Raw genomic sequence first — 16,408 nt, 5'->3', positions numbered from 1 at the left:
GTAGTTAAGTAACCTGCAGAAGATCCCACAATGTGTATGTTCACTATTTAGACCCAGACAACCTGACTCCAGAGTCTATGATCTTATTAGCCACTATGCTATGTTCCCTCCTTATCATCCTTTAAAAAAAAAACAAGAGATGACTTCCATTTTATCGAAAAAATAATTGGCAGATCAAATGGTTGGGAGAGTTTGCCTCATGTTTTAATGAACTCATTTATTTAAAGAGATCATTTGTCGAGAAGCTACTTTTGCAAGGCACTGAATTAGGCAGAAGGGAAAGAAGGTGAATTTATTTCTAAAACACCAGAAGCAAGTGTTTGTCTAATTGCATTTAAGAAAAGATCAGAAACTTCCAAATTTAAAACAAAAATCAAGAAACAATTCATATTTTTCTGTCAAATGGGACTTGACTCTATAGATGTGTATACAGTGGGCATCAGGGCCCACACATGGACAGAAGGAATGCCCAGTGGTGTTCTGGAGTTCAGAGGACATAGGTCCTGAAAGAAGACAAAATGCACTTAAATTGCAGCTGTATTATATATTACCTGTGCAGCCTTGGGAAGTTTACTGACTTCATCTTTTCAATCTGTAAAATGGGAACAAACATCTACTTCATAAGAAGTTGTAAGGATTAAAGAAAAAAGATTTTAGAAGAGTACTGGCACATTGTAAATGCTCAATAAATGGTAGCTCATATTCTTTAAAATGCTCCAACCATACTGCATTATTTAATCCAGCTCAGTTATAGAATAAAACATAAGTTGCCACAGACAGATAATTTAACAAGCCCAGTCTTAACTCACTAGCAAGATACCAGTGTGTATGAATGTAAATAAACTAAGATCAACAAAAAGAACACCAATCCAGGTCTGATTTTTCACTTAAGTAATGCTTAAACTGGTTATGGAGATCGGCAAGGGGTGATTATTTCAATTCTGGAGCAATGGGATTAGTAGCAAGGATACCTGGTTAAAATATTATGTCATTACTTAAGACATTTTTTTTCTTCATTTCTTTAGTGTACGTTTCTTGGAATCTTTAACATAAGCTCGCACATATCACTTCTGCTGGAATGAAAATGAAATTCCCTGAAATTTCTTTTGTTTGTGTTCTCCAGGTAAATCAACATGTATCGAACATAGTTAAAAGGTAAGGCTTCATCTTCATTCTTTATATTTTAATTTTTAAATGCTATAACCTCAGATATTCTAACTAAAATCTCTAAGCCTTCTTTTCTGGATAAAATGTTTTTAAATGTCACTAGTAATTTTTAAGATGGCATATGAAACGTATTTACAAAAATACTCTTGCCTATTCTTTTACACTCAAGATTAATTTTCATTAGCTGAGCCGTAGCTCAACCAAATATTTATCTTTATTTTCATTTATTGAAGACAAATCAAGAATGATAATATAAAACTTACCTGGTAAAGATTTAGAGAACTTAATCAGTATCCATTACACTTTAAAAAATTAGATTAGTAACAACAAGTACTAACAGAATTCTTTTACGTGAAGTATTCTCTGGAGGGAAATTGATCAGTGAAGTTATTGGCATCCTCAAAGGAGCAAATAATTAAAACAAAATGTTGTGCAATTCAAACTGTACTCACATTATTTAAAATAATGAATGTTGGTGGGTATGAAATTTCAGCAGGGCACCTTCTGCTCACTCTGGAAACATGAACTGCAAAGAAACAAGTCCTACAATTGTAGAGGGAGAACTGAGTAGAAGCCAGCTAACAGGACAGTCGAGGCTGTGCATCATTAGTGGCATTTTTGTGCAGTCCTTCATTCAGGGAGCAAATTCAGAGGAGAGCAATCTGGGAATCCATAAATCCTACTGAGCTTTGGTTAAGTGACATTCATTATAAAGAACACCTAGAGGGAAGACCCGAGAATTGAGTCACAGCTAGAAAGATCAGATTACCTGAGCTCTGCATGTCTTGGTTAAGTAAGGCAGCCTAGGAAGGGAATGATCTTTGTCTGCAGTCATTTTGGTCGTGTTAGATTGGATAAAGTTACAGGTTTATCGACTACTATGTTGAGTTTCTGTCGCTTGTATATTTCTCACGAATTATTGCATATTTTAAGCATTTAATGTCATTTATTCTTTATGAGTACATTTTGCTTCTGTTACATGGTATCTCAGCTGAATGTTTATTATTATGCATTCACTACCTTTCATGTTTATCACTCTGAGTCTAAACAAAACTATCAATATTTAAATATGCGTAGCTATATGTATATATATTCAGATGCAGACAAATAAAAACTCTTTTCACTAATCAAGATTTTCATTATTGTTTGATAATACAAAATGTGAAATCCTGAAAGTAACTTCAAATAGAACTTACTCCAAATAGAAAGGAGAAACTGTTCACAGAATGCTGCTAAGTAGTCAGTAATTAGTACTAGTTTCTGAATCTGAGGCTGGGAAAACAGTCGGCAAATTACTGAAATGAAAATGTGAAAGTGAAGAGCCATTTTTGGAAGAGTGACCCTGGCGTGGGATGATGGGTCTAGTCTACACAATCAGCTACTCAAGAGATTTTCATTACTTTCTAGGTTTGGCAATACTGAGCACTATTTTCTTTAAAATAAGAATATAAAAAAAAAAAAGAATATAAATTGCCTCAAATATTTTCTACATGGTTTTTCAATAAAGAGTGCTGGTCAAATTCAGTGATGAAACAGTAAGATACACTTTTTATTGGGTCAACAAAAATTTTAAAGAATGCCCATCTTTACTATACACAGTAAATGTGCAATTAGGTTCATTATCTCTGAAGTGTAAATTGATAATAGGTACCAAAAGTTTTTAATGTACACATACTGTTTTACCCAGCACTTATATCTCTAGGAGTATACACTAAGGAAAACAATAGCACAAGTGTGCAAGAGAGATAGTCTCTTCGTATGTGTTTACAATTGTGAAAAGTTGATAATAATAAAGTATTTGGTTGGTAATACTTCCTTTAAAGTAATGCTTTGTGAATATTCAAATAATTTGTGAATATTCAAATTGTGGCCTGTCCATGTGTTAAATATTATATAATGATTAACTTCTCAGTGAGGAAAATAGGCTACAGTTTGGTACAGATACTCCTATCCTGGTCTTGTCAAAGAAAATAACAAGTATGTGTGTGTGAATGCATGTGTGTGTATAGAAAATACGCTTATTTTTTAGGTTCAAGATCATGGGCCTTTTTTTTCTATTTGTTCTCTGTATTTTCTCATTTTTTGACAGTGGAGTTAAATCACTGTAAGAGAGAGCAGAGATCATAAAGTCCTTGTTGAGGGGTGCAATCCTGTTTCAGGGACGTGACTGATGAAGTGTCTGCTGATACCTAACAGGCCTCACCATCTCAACTTATGACTCTAGTTTGGGTAAAAGAATGAAATGTGTTGGGAAACCAACCTAAGTATGAGGCTGTTTTCAGTGTTTAGAGAAAGACTGCAGAAAAAGACATCAAAACAATGGCAAGTATTTGTAAGTTTATTACTCGGTATATTTGACTAAGGACATCTAGGGAAGGCTGGGATTGCTTCAAATGTGCATATATTATTATAAGAACGTGTAGACATATTCTTTCTTTTATTGACCTGAAGATTAACCATCAGAATTAGCTGACTAGGCATTAAAGATCCATCTGGACTGTCCAGACCCTTCATCTCTCTCCTTCTAGGCTAACTGAAGGATGAGTGGTTGTTATGTCTTTTTTCTATGAAGAGCTACAGGTTAAATTGCTTCACAATATATAACCACATGGCAGCAAGTTGTTAAGTTAAACAATGTAGGTTGGTCAACTTTTACAACTCACATCTAGCAAAATGACTGGCACGGAATGTTGAATGAATGAGACTTCTCTAAAACAAGCCACCTGACCTTTTCATTGGTAAACAGGTGTACGCCTGGGTTCTTTTAAATTTATTTTTTGCTCTCTCTCCATTTCTTCTCTTTTAAATAAGTGCCTTAACAAAGCCCTTCAAAGAGTTCAACATTGAGGGGAAGAGACAGACTAGAAACAAATTATTACAAGATTATTTCTTTAAGTGTTCTAACAGAGATAAGAAAAAAAAGCTAGAAAATATGGACACGGTTGCCTGAGGGATTCAGAGAAGACCACGCAGAGGAGACGATGGTAGCCTCTGGATGGATCTCAGAAGCACAAGATAGTAGGGTGTGTAGCAGAAACTGAGACTGACATTTGGATCAAGAAAATTAAAGATGTTTTAAATAAACCAGAGACTCACCACACCAGTAAATTTATGATTTCCCTTTCAAATACTAGTGGTGCATTTGGCTGAATCACATGATTTTGCCAGGAAATAAAACTTTGTTGGGGGAAGAAGAGAGTAAGAACACAACAGAACTTCTGCAATTGAATCACACTGCCATATGAATTTTCTTCCAAACTACTAGATAAAGAGTAGTTGAGCAGCCCTTAACTAAAAATGTCCCCCAAATCTAAATTGACCAGGTAATTTACAGTCCCAAACAGGGACACTTTTAAAAGGAAAAAACAGTGCCATTAATAATTATGCAGAGATTACAGGCATATACTAGCTATCCTTAATCTACTGATATTGAGCATCCTACCAGATAGAGATACATTTTGAATGATATAGTCCTGTTTAAAATACAAAATATCAAGGATAAAGGTTGCTTCATTCATCTTTTGATGAGAATCAAATCAATCAGATTCACACCTCAGATAATCAATAAGAAATCATAATTAAGAACTACAATTAGGACATATAATATGGAATAGGTTTAGTTTTAAAAAGTGTACCATTTAGAGGCAATAAACTTTGTAAGCATAGACTATTTTTTTAAGAGAGAGAGAGAAATACTGAATATAGATGGTTCTAACTAGTAGTTTCTCATCTTTTTAAAAAAATATTTATTTATTTATTCACAAGAAACAGACAGAGAGAGAGAGAGAGAGAGAGAGGCAGAGACACATGCAGAGGGAGAAGCAGGCCCCATGCAGGCAGCCTGATGTGGGACTCAATCCCGGGTCTCTAGGATCACACCCCAGGATGAAGGTGGCACTAAACCGCTGAGCCACCAGGGCTGCCCAGCATAGACTAATTTAGATTTCAAACTCATCCCCACTCAGGTCTGTGATCATCAGTACTTCACTTAACTTCTCTGAATGTCAATTTAACCTGTAAAATGGGATAATACTTATTCCCAAAGCTGTCATGAAAATCAAATAATGTATATAAAGAGCCAGTCACAAGATTGGAACTCAATTAACATTAGTCCTTTGGGAAAAGAGTAATAGGGTGAAGGGCTATGGTCTATGAACTACAACCACGGAACTTAAAACTTAAAGAGCACATCTGTGAGTATAAAAGACTTAATTAAATGTATAGCTCAAGATTAGCTGATTAACACTATTAAAGAAAACAGATGATGGATATAATCAGAAAAAATTTTTTAACTAATTTAGCTGAGGGAAGTGCATGGGAACCTGAGGAAAAATTATTCATACAACATACAATGTTGCATAGCTCTAACATTGATTTCATTGAATTGATGTAATCTTAGTAAATTAAAAATCCTGAGGATTATAATTTCAATATGTAATCTTTTCTAGCACAAATGGGTTTTCATTTTTTAGTATAAATACCTTATTCAGTTTGCCCTAGATTTTTTTTTAAGATGTTATTTATTTGAGAGAGAGAGAGAGCACATGAGCAGGGGAGATAGACAGAGGTAGATGGAGAAGCAGACTCCCCACTGAGCAAGGAGCCCAACAAGGGGTTCCATCCCAGGACCCTGGGATCATGACCTGAGCTAAAGGCAGACGCTCAATCCACTGAGCAACCCAGGTGCCCTGTCCTAGATTTTATTCTTTACTTGATCTTTGGGATATTGGTTATGAAACCACCACTAATTTTATACTTTAATTTTTATAATCATACCAATCATCTTGGGTCATTAGTACAGATTTCACTGATTAGAATTAAGAAAGGTCCTTTGCACACAAGATGTCAAAAATCTTTATGCAAAGCCACGGCAATTCTAAGTTGTCTTGAATCCATGCAGTTATTACATGTTTCTAAAAACCAATATTTCAAACAACATGAAAGAATCAATGTCCCATCAAAGCAAACAAACAAAAAACTTAACAAATAGAAACACTCCCAGTGATTCTCAGGAAAGAAGAAAAAAACAGAAAGCAAAAACCCAAATAAAATCAGCAATGGTGAGAGTCCCCCTCCCGTAACAATGTCATCTGACTGGCCACCCAGAGATAAAAGCAGGTAAACAAGAGCAGCGTGGCTGGAGCAGCCTCGCCAGACTTCGCCTGGCACAGTCTAGTTTAGGTGAGTTCACAAACAGAGCTGACTAAGGGCGCAATGCACACATAGTCTTCTCTCACTCCTCTCCAGTCCTCACCCACCAAGCTCCAGCCCAGGCTGGCTTATCCATTTTCAAAATAAAAAGTAGGCTGATATATTCTAGAAAACAATGGAAACCATGAAGAGTTTGTGTACGTGCAGGCCTACTTTAATGGAAGAAAGGGTACAGGGGGCCATTTGAACTGCCCACAGAAAGACTACTTCAGTTTTCTTAATTAGATGTTTTCTATAAATTAAAGGACTAAGAGAAAGATATGGAATGTTTGGTCACAGCAATAGGAGCCCAGTCCTTGGATTTCTCTTAACCCACCTGTGACAAATGGCCATTTTACTTTACCTATTCAGTAATACAACAAATTTCCTCACGATGGTGATTAATGTTTTACTGCTGCCTGACTCTATTGTTTTTCAGTAGTTTAGCACTTTTGCTAAACGCAGATAGTGCAGTAAAGAGAGAGAAGATATTCTTCTGACAATCATAATCAATAATAATAGCTTTTACTATTATTAATAAACTAGCTTTATTATTTTAGATTTAACACTCTCATTATTGAGTGGCTCTGAGAGCAAGCTTCACTGTCAATTAAGAATTTTCAAGAAAACACTGAGAAATAAAAAATACCAACATTGTGTAACTTATGTAGTTAGTAGAGTATGTCCAATGCAGCAATAAATGCAAGCCAGAAAAGAACAGGAGAGAACTTTGACTTTGGTTATTACAGAAAGATTGCTGGAGACATTAGTGAGAGCCATTTTGATGTGGAGGAGAGTGAGTGACATTTGGGTAACTGGTTAATAATTTTTTGTTAATAGCTTCTCTCTAATGCTTTATTAAATTTTTTCTAGCTATTTGCATAGTTTTAGTCTATGAAGATGATTTATATTTTAGCTTATTAGCAAAGAAATATAGTCACTGATAAAATTCAGGTGAAAATTGTTCTAAAGAACATTTTAGAAAGTAAGAAAAATCAAAACATCACATATTCCCTATAGCTCACTTTTGTCAAGCTCCTCTGATCTCAATCTGTTTGCTTCCCCAGAGCTATGCTACCATTTTTCATCTTCTCTTCATTCTTTGTGTGAATGCTACTTCATTCTTTGTGTGAATGCTACCACGTTTTTCATACCAGGTACTCTTCTATGTCTTCTTGACATAGAAATTCATAAGACTCAATATTTTCTTTGAATGAATTTTTAAAAACAGATAATATTAACTACAATAATATGTAATAGTATGTAGCACATTTCAGGTGCTACATTGGGGGTTAGAACCAAGTGTTGTGAAGACACAGAGAAATGTTAATATTCTGGAGCAAGCAGTGGGAGAGCATCAGGAAAGACTTCACAGAGAAGTCTTTTGATCTGTCTTTGGAAGGATGGTAATGGTTTCTTTAGCATGAGAAGCTGAGGGAAAGGCAATCCATTCAATGAGGCTTTCCACTGTTTATTACAGATGAAAGAAAACTTCTGAAGGGTGAGCAAAGCCTGGTGACATAAAAGAGAGGGCTGATTTGAGAAACTGTGAGCAGTCAAATATTATTGAAACATAAGATTTGTAAGAGAAATGGGGTTGGCAAGATATTCAACTAATTGATATTTTGTGAATATATATCGTGGGCAAGAGACCAAGCCGGAAATAATGCTACATATTTTATTGTATACAACACATCCAATCAGCCTAACAAAGTGGGTGTTATCCTCCAAGGGTGTATCAGGAAAGTAACTGAGGCACAAGGAAGGTAAACTTAGTCAGACCTGTGAATTCAGTTGGTTCCTCTAAACACACCCTACTTAAAAAAGCAAGTGAGTTCAACTCTGAAGGGGATGAAGCATCCTATTAAGGAGGCTTGAACTTTATCCTGAGAGTCTTAATTAGTTAAGACAGGTTTTTTTAAGTCAAGGTATATCATAAGTGCATTGAGTAGCAAATATGGCAAAGTTGTTAAGGGCTCAGGCATCCCCACTTAGAAGCTGTGTGATTCAGTGACTTAATCTCTCAGGGTCTCAATGCTTTTTCTCATAAAATTGGGATAATGAGAGTATATGTTTTATGAGATTGTTGTACTCGTTATTTAATACATAAAATTCTTTACAATGATGCTTGGCTCCAATAAGTCATCACTGTATGTGATTCCTGTTTCAGAAATAGCTCTCTGATAGCATTGTGGAGAATGGATTGTAGAGTGAGGAAAACTTCAATCCTTAATATTCCCAGAGAAGAATGAAGAGGGCTTCAACTAGGGCTCCTGGCAGTGATGGAAAAGCAAAGACATGGGGAGATGTTTCAGATGTGAATATCGAAAGGAACTGGTGACCAGTTGGGTTTAGGGAGGAGAGGGAAGAAAATATAAAACAAAACGACCCCAAGGTTTCTAGTTTATATGGCCAGATGAATGTTGATGTCGTAACATTTCATGCTTCAACTGCCACTTTCCTGTGAATTAATTATCCTAGGACTCTCCTGGCTGCTGACTGCCAGTAATTGGTTTAGTGACTATTTATAGGGAAAAAATAAAAATAAAAACCATGTTGAAAGCCCTCAGAATCCAGAGAAGCCAGTTCCTCCCACTAAGGCTAGCCTATCCCTATCGCCCTAAACTGACCCTGTTCTCAAGTCCCTTGGGTGTGAAAATAACTGAGCCGTTATCTCTGAAGCCTGCAGACAACACGGCTTCTTTTTAGCACCAGAGCTGCACAGAGGTGCGGTGCTGATGGGTGGTAAAAAGGGGACTGATGAGCATAGCCCAACTGTAGTTTGGAGACATTTTGTTTTCACTTAGGACAATTAGTAAAATAAAGTTTTCAAGTTGTGAGGAAGAATATTTCTAGAGAATTCTTAGTTTCTCAATAAATACACTGATCAAATTTAAGCTCTATATAATATCCATAGTTCATGAAATGTTACAAAGTTTAGGTATGAAAGAAAATATATTTTAAGATTACTGTTATAATACTATGTTGGATGAAACATGAGACTATATAAACAAAAAGTTAAAATGAACACCCAAATAAATTCTGTGCGATATGCTCCCTGAAAATTTTTCCATTACTTGAGTTACACATACATAGAATATATTTCCATTCTTCTCCAAAAACTACCATCTGTATCTCTATTACACAATTCAAAAATTATGACGGTTGAATACTTCACGTGTCATATAACACATAGAACTATTCTAAGATTTATTTTTGAGCTATTAAAGTTTAAGTAGACTACCTTGCTTCTTTATTAAGTTAGGATTAGTTATAAATGACAAAAGGAGACAGGAAATACACAAAAACAAGTTGTTGTTTCGTTGGTTTTTTTTTTTTTTACAGTGGGAGGGATTGAAGAAGAGTGGTAATTAACCCTAAATTCTGTTCTCCATTTATATAAAAGCATCTTCATTTCATAGTCTGTTCTTTTTCCTTTAAAAACTATTTCATGAAAACAGCTTGGAGTTTAGACGATAGATGAACATTAGTCACTCCATAACACAAATATTCTGAAAGCAGAAATGAGTCTGTGTCCTCTTCTGCATCTCTTCCAATAGGATATTCCTCTAGTGACTAAAACATTACCTTAAAGAGAGGTGGTGGCACATGGTACACATCTTCACCTTTACTTCCAACAACACAATGCTTTCTAGAAGGTCTTTTCTAATAGCTCCTAGAGATGGTAGATTTGTTATCAAATCAAAACCTCTTTTGAGTTTAGCTGATCAAACATTGCCTCTGAAACTTTGTCCCAACATGACTGGTGCCCTGTATGGATCTGATCCCTCTCTGGATCAAGAGGACTTCCCTCAGCCTCTTCTCATCCTTTAGTTCTTTGAAGGCAAGGCAAAGATAGGGACATTTCTGATTTGTTAACAAAATTTCCATTGTACCATGTCTGAGAGCATAATGGCAAAAATATAGGAATGCTCGAACCTCTAAAAATAAAGCATTGTAAATGTCCTGTTTTCCTACCGAGTTAAGACCTTTCTTTCTTTTGGAGAAGCTTACTTTGATTTTCCAAATGTTTAGAGTTGCTTGATAATTTAAGGTAAAAATCACACATCTATGTATGCCTGAAGTGGATAAGCACTTCAACTGCTAGCTCTATTCCATGACATGTTCCAAACCTGACAAGCAATAATTTGAAAGATGACCAACTTTTCTGTTTCCTCACTATTAACATCACCTCCGAACTATGATCTAGTTAATAACCGAAGTGTTAGTTATTCCTCAATCTAATCTAATGATAAAAATGATTTTTATTTTCTAAGTAAGTTCTATACTCAACATGGGGCTTGAACTCACAACCCCGAGACCAAGAGGCACATGTTCTACTGATTGAGCCAATCAGGCACCCCTAAAAAGTTGTTCTTAAAATGAATGCATTATATTATTAAAATACATGCCCATCTTTGTATAAGCCTCAGTGTAATTATAGTTTTGTATAATTAGAGCTTTATGTCAAAAGATTTACAGCTTTATCACCTCAAGCAATATTTCACAGCTGCCAAGAATGATTTATGCAATAATGACTTAAACTGTAAAATAGAATCCTCAAAGGAAGGGCTGTCAAATATTCCTACTGCAAATAACTAGGTTTTAAAAAATTGATATTCTGGTAAATAGCAAGCTCAACTATACCTGGTAAAATCACATAAAGTAGCATGATAGGAAGTATTGCTTCATAAGAATGATCATGCAGCTCATCGTGCACTGCATCGATGTGAACTCATAATGTAGATCATGGGTTTAAAGTGCTTATGAAGCTTCTGGTGAATCTGAAAATCAAGTTTTCAGAAATAATACCATGCTCATATTTTTGCTACTCCAGTATGAGTGAATGGAAAAAGTGGAAACAATATCTCAACTTCTTGTTAATTTGCTCATTGTGCTTATTACATTCCTATCTGTATTCCCATAAAGGGCTAAATAGAGAATAAGTAAAGGAAGCATTTACTATACATAGTTAAGAAACCAAGAACCTCCCAAAAGTAAAAGACCTCAATAATAAAGAATTAAGGAAACTTTGAGGAACAGACCAATACAAATGTTGGTGATTTTATCCCTTCCTGCTTTTATAAATATAGAGTGGCTGGCAGGTCTCTATGAGGCAAGGCTTTCAAAGCATTTGAACTTCACAAGCTCTGACTGAATTTGCAGTTGCCATGTGAATAAAACCAATGCACTTCGAAGATTCTATTCAAGGTATCTGAACTAGTCTCAAAAACACAAGTTGATTACACTCAGAGCAAATAAGTCTGACTGTGTCTTCACAATCTAAAAAGGTCATAAAATTAAACTTTTTCTTTGGAGAAAGAAAAAAAAAGAAGCTTGGCCCATCATCTTATGTATTCCCATATTAATAAAAGTGAAATAGGCAGCATTTGTCATTAGCTCTAAAGATTACTAAGTCCTTGTAGACTGACTCAAATCTGAAAATAAAGCCAACACAAGCAACATCATCACCAAAGATTGATATTTATATACCTGAATAAGCTTTCAAATAAATTCCTGTCTAAAACAAGAAGGTTTTAATTCATACGATCGATTGCATCCTTCAGGTAGAAAGATTTGCATTAGTCAATGTACCAGCATCTTCACTGTACAAACCTTTACATTCATGTTTGTGATTCCACATTAACTTGCCTTTTCCTTAGGTGTTTTGAGATAACTTCACACTGACATTATACAAGCCACACAGGCTTTGAAATATCACCATTCCACTTGCAGTATAATAAATAATGACTTTCATTTCAAAATATTGTCTGAAAAATATGGTGAGTATCTAAGTGATCCTAACAGTCCAGATTCATTTTTATACTTAAATTCTAGAAGTTGAAAAAAACCTAACAGTCCAGATTCATTTTTTATACTTAAATTCTATAAGTTGAAAAAAACCTCTGAAATGTCCCAAAAAACATAACACCAAATGTGGACCAACATGCCCTGTAGAACCACAATGCAAACTGTGTCAACATCATGATAAATATTCAGAAGGGGGAAAAAATGTCAGACATTCAAATTATTCCAAAAGTCCAAATTATTGGCATCAGAGACACACGCAAAAAGGATGAGTTGCATTTGGGTAGTGAGAGCCTTAGTCCAAGAAATGCTTTCAAGACAACAGAGCAATTAGGCTATTTCTAGCAAGCCAACACTACTGATTGAAAAGTGGTGGTGGTGGGGAGAAGGAGAACTTTAAAAACAATCTCTATGGTTGGCTGATAATCATATAATTGTTTTCACCCCAGACTAATCCAAAATTATACAAACCTGTTTATCTAATCATAATTTGTCACATATATTCACTCAAGTCAATGTTAAGGAAAATCCAGTAATTAAAAATTACATTTTCTATCATAAAATATTTAATTGTAAGAAAATAAGAGGAAATGTTAAACCTTCTCCATGCTAGAATTTCTGCTGTGATTTTATCAAATGATGAATCATTATATGATATAAGCTATAACAAATCACTCATTTTCTCATTTGCAAGACTTAAGAGTTTCCTAAAAAAACTGACTAGATATCCCTCTGCCCCATGGATTTCTGTCAATGGAAAAAAATGATAATGCAATATCAACAAAACTACCTACAATATGCATTTTTAACTGATTTATCTTTAAGCACTAAATTGTTAAATACCATTAAGTGTCCATATTTGAGAATATGTGTTCTTTTAAATGGGGGTATGTGAATATTCATACATGTGAGTTCATATACTATATATGGTATATTTAATGAATGCATGTCTAGTAAATGAGCATTTTTTTGAGAATTATTATAGGTGTAACATATTATGTTCCCATAGCAAACTTGAAAGAAGGAGGAGTGCCCTTGAAGTTGAGGTATGACCTTAAGTTTGAGATGTCAGTTTTGTTGCAGCTGAGAAACGAGTACAAATAATTCCACAGTATCATAGCTCCTTTAATCCATTTCTTATTTTAGGACTGATCTTGAATACATGAGCAGCTTTTATTATTTAATTTATACAGGTTTACTAGACCGATTTTTGAAGTTCTTGTATCTCACCCTTCATGTATAAAAAGGAGCAAAAGAAACAAGAGGTGTTGCCTATCAAATAAAGCTGAAGAACCAAGAAATATTTATAACTGCAATAGTTTTAGTTGCAGATATACAGTTTTCAACAAACTATTGCTTTGTGAAATATTTATACAGTTCAAGCAACTAATCTCTGTATTTCTCTCCTACCAAATACATATCAACGCAATCAGTAAATTATTGGCCTTTATGTTATTCCCTAGAAAGGGGACAGTGTAAGAGTGATTTGTGGCACTTTGTCTTCAGTGATAGTAAGTTACTACACTATTGAAGAGTACAGAGTACCCTTATTCAAAGAAGAAATTGTTCCTACTAGTGCACTAATGACAATATCTATATTTCTTGAATCCTAAAATATATAAGATATATATAAATATATAAGCACAAAATATCTACACTGAATTTTTGGAGCTTCTCTGTGTATGGACTTTCAGTAATCAGTTGTCAAGATTTCATTTCAATGGAAACAAATAAAAATAATTCTAAATAGATGAACTTTACCATTTTTGTGATAGTAGGTGACCTCCACTTTCCTCTCCTCTGACCCCAGCAATGCTTGGGCAATTTGGGCAATATCATGCCTCTTGGTCTCAGGCCCATGGAGAAAGTCGCAGGTGCACGGCTTTTGCATGACATCTGGCCTGGAGAAACCAGTCATCTCGCAGAAACCATCGTTGCAGTAGATGATGGCACAGTTTTGCACTCTGGCATTTGCGATGATAAATTTTTTATCTGTAATAAGAAGATAGTAAGGCATCTTTTTAAAAGCTTCCACAAGATTTTCATAAACACTGGAGCAAATTGTTGCATAATAGGAGATCTGAAACGCAGGTGCTTCCCAAACTGCTAACTAACTGCCCAGGATTTTAAAAGAAAACAAAAACAAACAAACAAAAAAAAACAAAAACAAAAACAAAAAAAAAAAAAACCCTAAATGTGAAATTAACAGTCCTAGTATTTTTAACAAAAAGTATTTAGGAACTAGTCTTCAAATTTTGAAAATGTAATTTCCCAAATAGTCTACTTCTCAAACCTTGTGACTCCCAGGGGTCCTAAGGCATACTCAAACAAGCAGCTGGCCCACTGATATTTCTAGAATGCCATTTAATTGTAAGATAAATATTTTCAGAGGCAAACAATGAAACATCCTGTAGCCGACAGATTTCTCACCTCAACCTTGTCCCTTAAAAGTACAACTTTCTCAAAGTAGCTATTATTTTTGGATTTGGTTTTTCTCTATCCCTCCAAGGCATAGTACACACTCATCATGTTAAATAACAAAACAAAACAAAACGTGAAACTATTAGCCATAAAACTATCTTACGTTAATTGGCAGTTCAATAATTCAAAGATTCACCTTTTGTAATATATATTTTCCACAAGATGGAAATGTTTACACATACACAGTAAATATCATGTTAACACCTCTTCACTTTTACTTTGGGAGAACCTCGAGTTCCTGTGTAGTATTAGGGATTTTAATGCAAAAGGCTCATTAATTTTGATCATAAGTTATATTTACTATTTCCAGATAGACTGTGAACAGGATGCACTAGTTTATTTTGTACACAAGGTACTATATCCTCATGTCACTCAATGCAGTGCCAAAATAACTGCAAAATGCACAACATCACCAACCGTGTGTCAATGTGGTGTTCAGGAAATGTTGAACGTAAATTAACAAGGATTTAAAATGAATACATTGGATACAACAATCACTTATCTCTTATAGTTAGTCCATATGACACATGAGAATGTAAAATTTGTCTGCACTCAGTTTTGGGATTCACCCTACTGCCTTTCAATTTTCAAATGTCTTGATGGAAATTTAAGGAAATAATGAAGAGACGGAAACATTGTTTTGAATAATGAACCGTTTGCATTGGGAAGTAGTACGGATCGGGTACGGTTGTTTTTTGTTTTTTGTTTTTTGTTTTCCAAATTATCCTTCTTGGGATGTATTTGCATTGGTTCAAGGCAAAGTTTAGCTTCTAGAGACTGACAGCAAGCAAGCCTCCCTGGCATCGCGCAGCCTTGCAATTCCGCCCAGGTAGAGCAGAGTTTGCACGGCCGTTTACATCGCCGCGACCGGCCCCGCCGCCCCGCTCCGGGGGCTCGCTCTGCCCTGCTCCCGACTTTCCAAAAGTCTCCGATCAAACAGCCTCAAAAACGCAAACCCCCGTTCTCCCGGTACGTTCCCTTTAAGGCAGTGGGAGAGCAGGACCTGGAGTGGCAAGGCAGATGACGGAGCGGCGGGGAGCGGCCCCCACCGCCTCCGACCGAGACCCCCCTCCGCGAGGCGACCGGAGTCGGCGGCCGGGGGGCAGGTGCGCGCGCGAGGCCCCGGCCCGGCTCGCAGCGCGTCCCCGGGGGGCCCGGACCTGCGGCTCCGCGGCCGGACGCGGCGACCGCCCAGCGCGCCGTCCGAGCGGAGAGCCGCGGAGGGGGAGACGGCGAACGAACTTACTTTGCCCTTCAAATTTCCGTATGATGGTCCCCAGAAATGTGTTTTGCGGTGCCACATGCCCCCTGCGCACAGGCATGTTGGCCCGGTCCTCCGAGGGGCGCGCCCGAGGCGGACTTCCCCGTCTCCTCGCCTAGAGCGCAGGCCGGCGCGCGAGCCGCTCTTTGTGGCTGAGCATCCTCCCTGGAAGCCCCGAGGCTCTGCCCATTAGCCCCACTCCTAGACGCCCGCCGTCCCCAGCCGAGCCCGATCCGTCCCCTCCGCCGCGCGGGGGGGGGGGGGGCGCCGGACCGCCGCGGGGGCTGAGAGGGCCTGGGGGTGGGGAGAGGGGAGGAGGCGGGGGGAGGGGGCGGCGGGGGAGGGAGGAGGGAGGGAGGGAGGGAGGGAGCGGCGGGGGTGGGGTGGGGTGGGAGGGGGCGGGGAGTCACAAGGGCAATCGATCCGCTTCTCTGCTCCCAAACAGCGCCAATCTCCCAGTGCAAATGGGCTTAACCTGGCGGTTGCCCAGAGCTGGGAGGA

The 16,408-nt window shown here is 37.0% G+C and overlaps 1 protein-coding gene across 2 annotated transcripts in view; it reads right to left on the bottom strand.

The window, feature by feature from the left end:
* The window catches only part of KCNH7 (potassium voltage-gated channel subfamily H member 7), a 480,585-nt gene extending 464,444 nt beyond the window's left edge, over window positions 1-16,141 (bottom strand). For both annotated transcript variants that reach the window (XM_077883017.1, XM_077883018.1), the window contains exons 1-2: window positions 15,893-16,141; window positions 13,927-14,157 (exon numbers count right to left, since the gene is read on the bottom strand). In XM_077883017.1, the coding sequence (XP_077739143.1) occupies window positions 13,927-14,157; window positions 15,893-15,968 (307 nt within the window). In that variant the 5' untranslated portion in view covers window positions 15,969-16,141. The remainder of the gene's footprint in view (window positions 1-13,926; window positions 14,158-15,892) is intronic.
* Window positions 16,142-16,408: the final 267 nt, after the last annotated feature.

This window comes from Canis aureus, chromosome 34 (genome assembly GCF_053574225.1).
Source record: "Canis aureus isolate CA01 chromosome 34, VMU_Caureus_v.1.0, whole genome shotgun sequence".
NCBI classification, from domain to species: domain Eukaryota; kingdom Metazoa; phylum Chordata; class Mammalia; order Carnivora; family Canidae; genus Canis; species Canis aureus.
The sequence above is the reverse complement of the archived record's forward strand: the minus strand, read 5'-3'. Positions and strand labels throughout refer to the sequence as shown.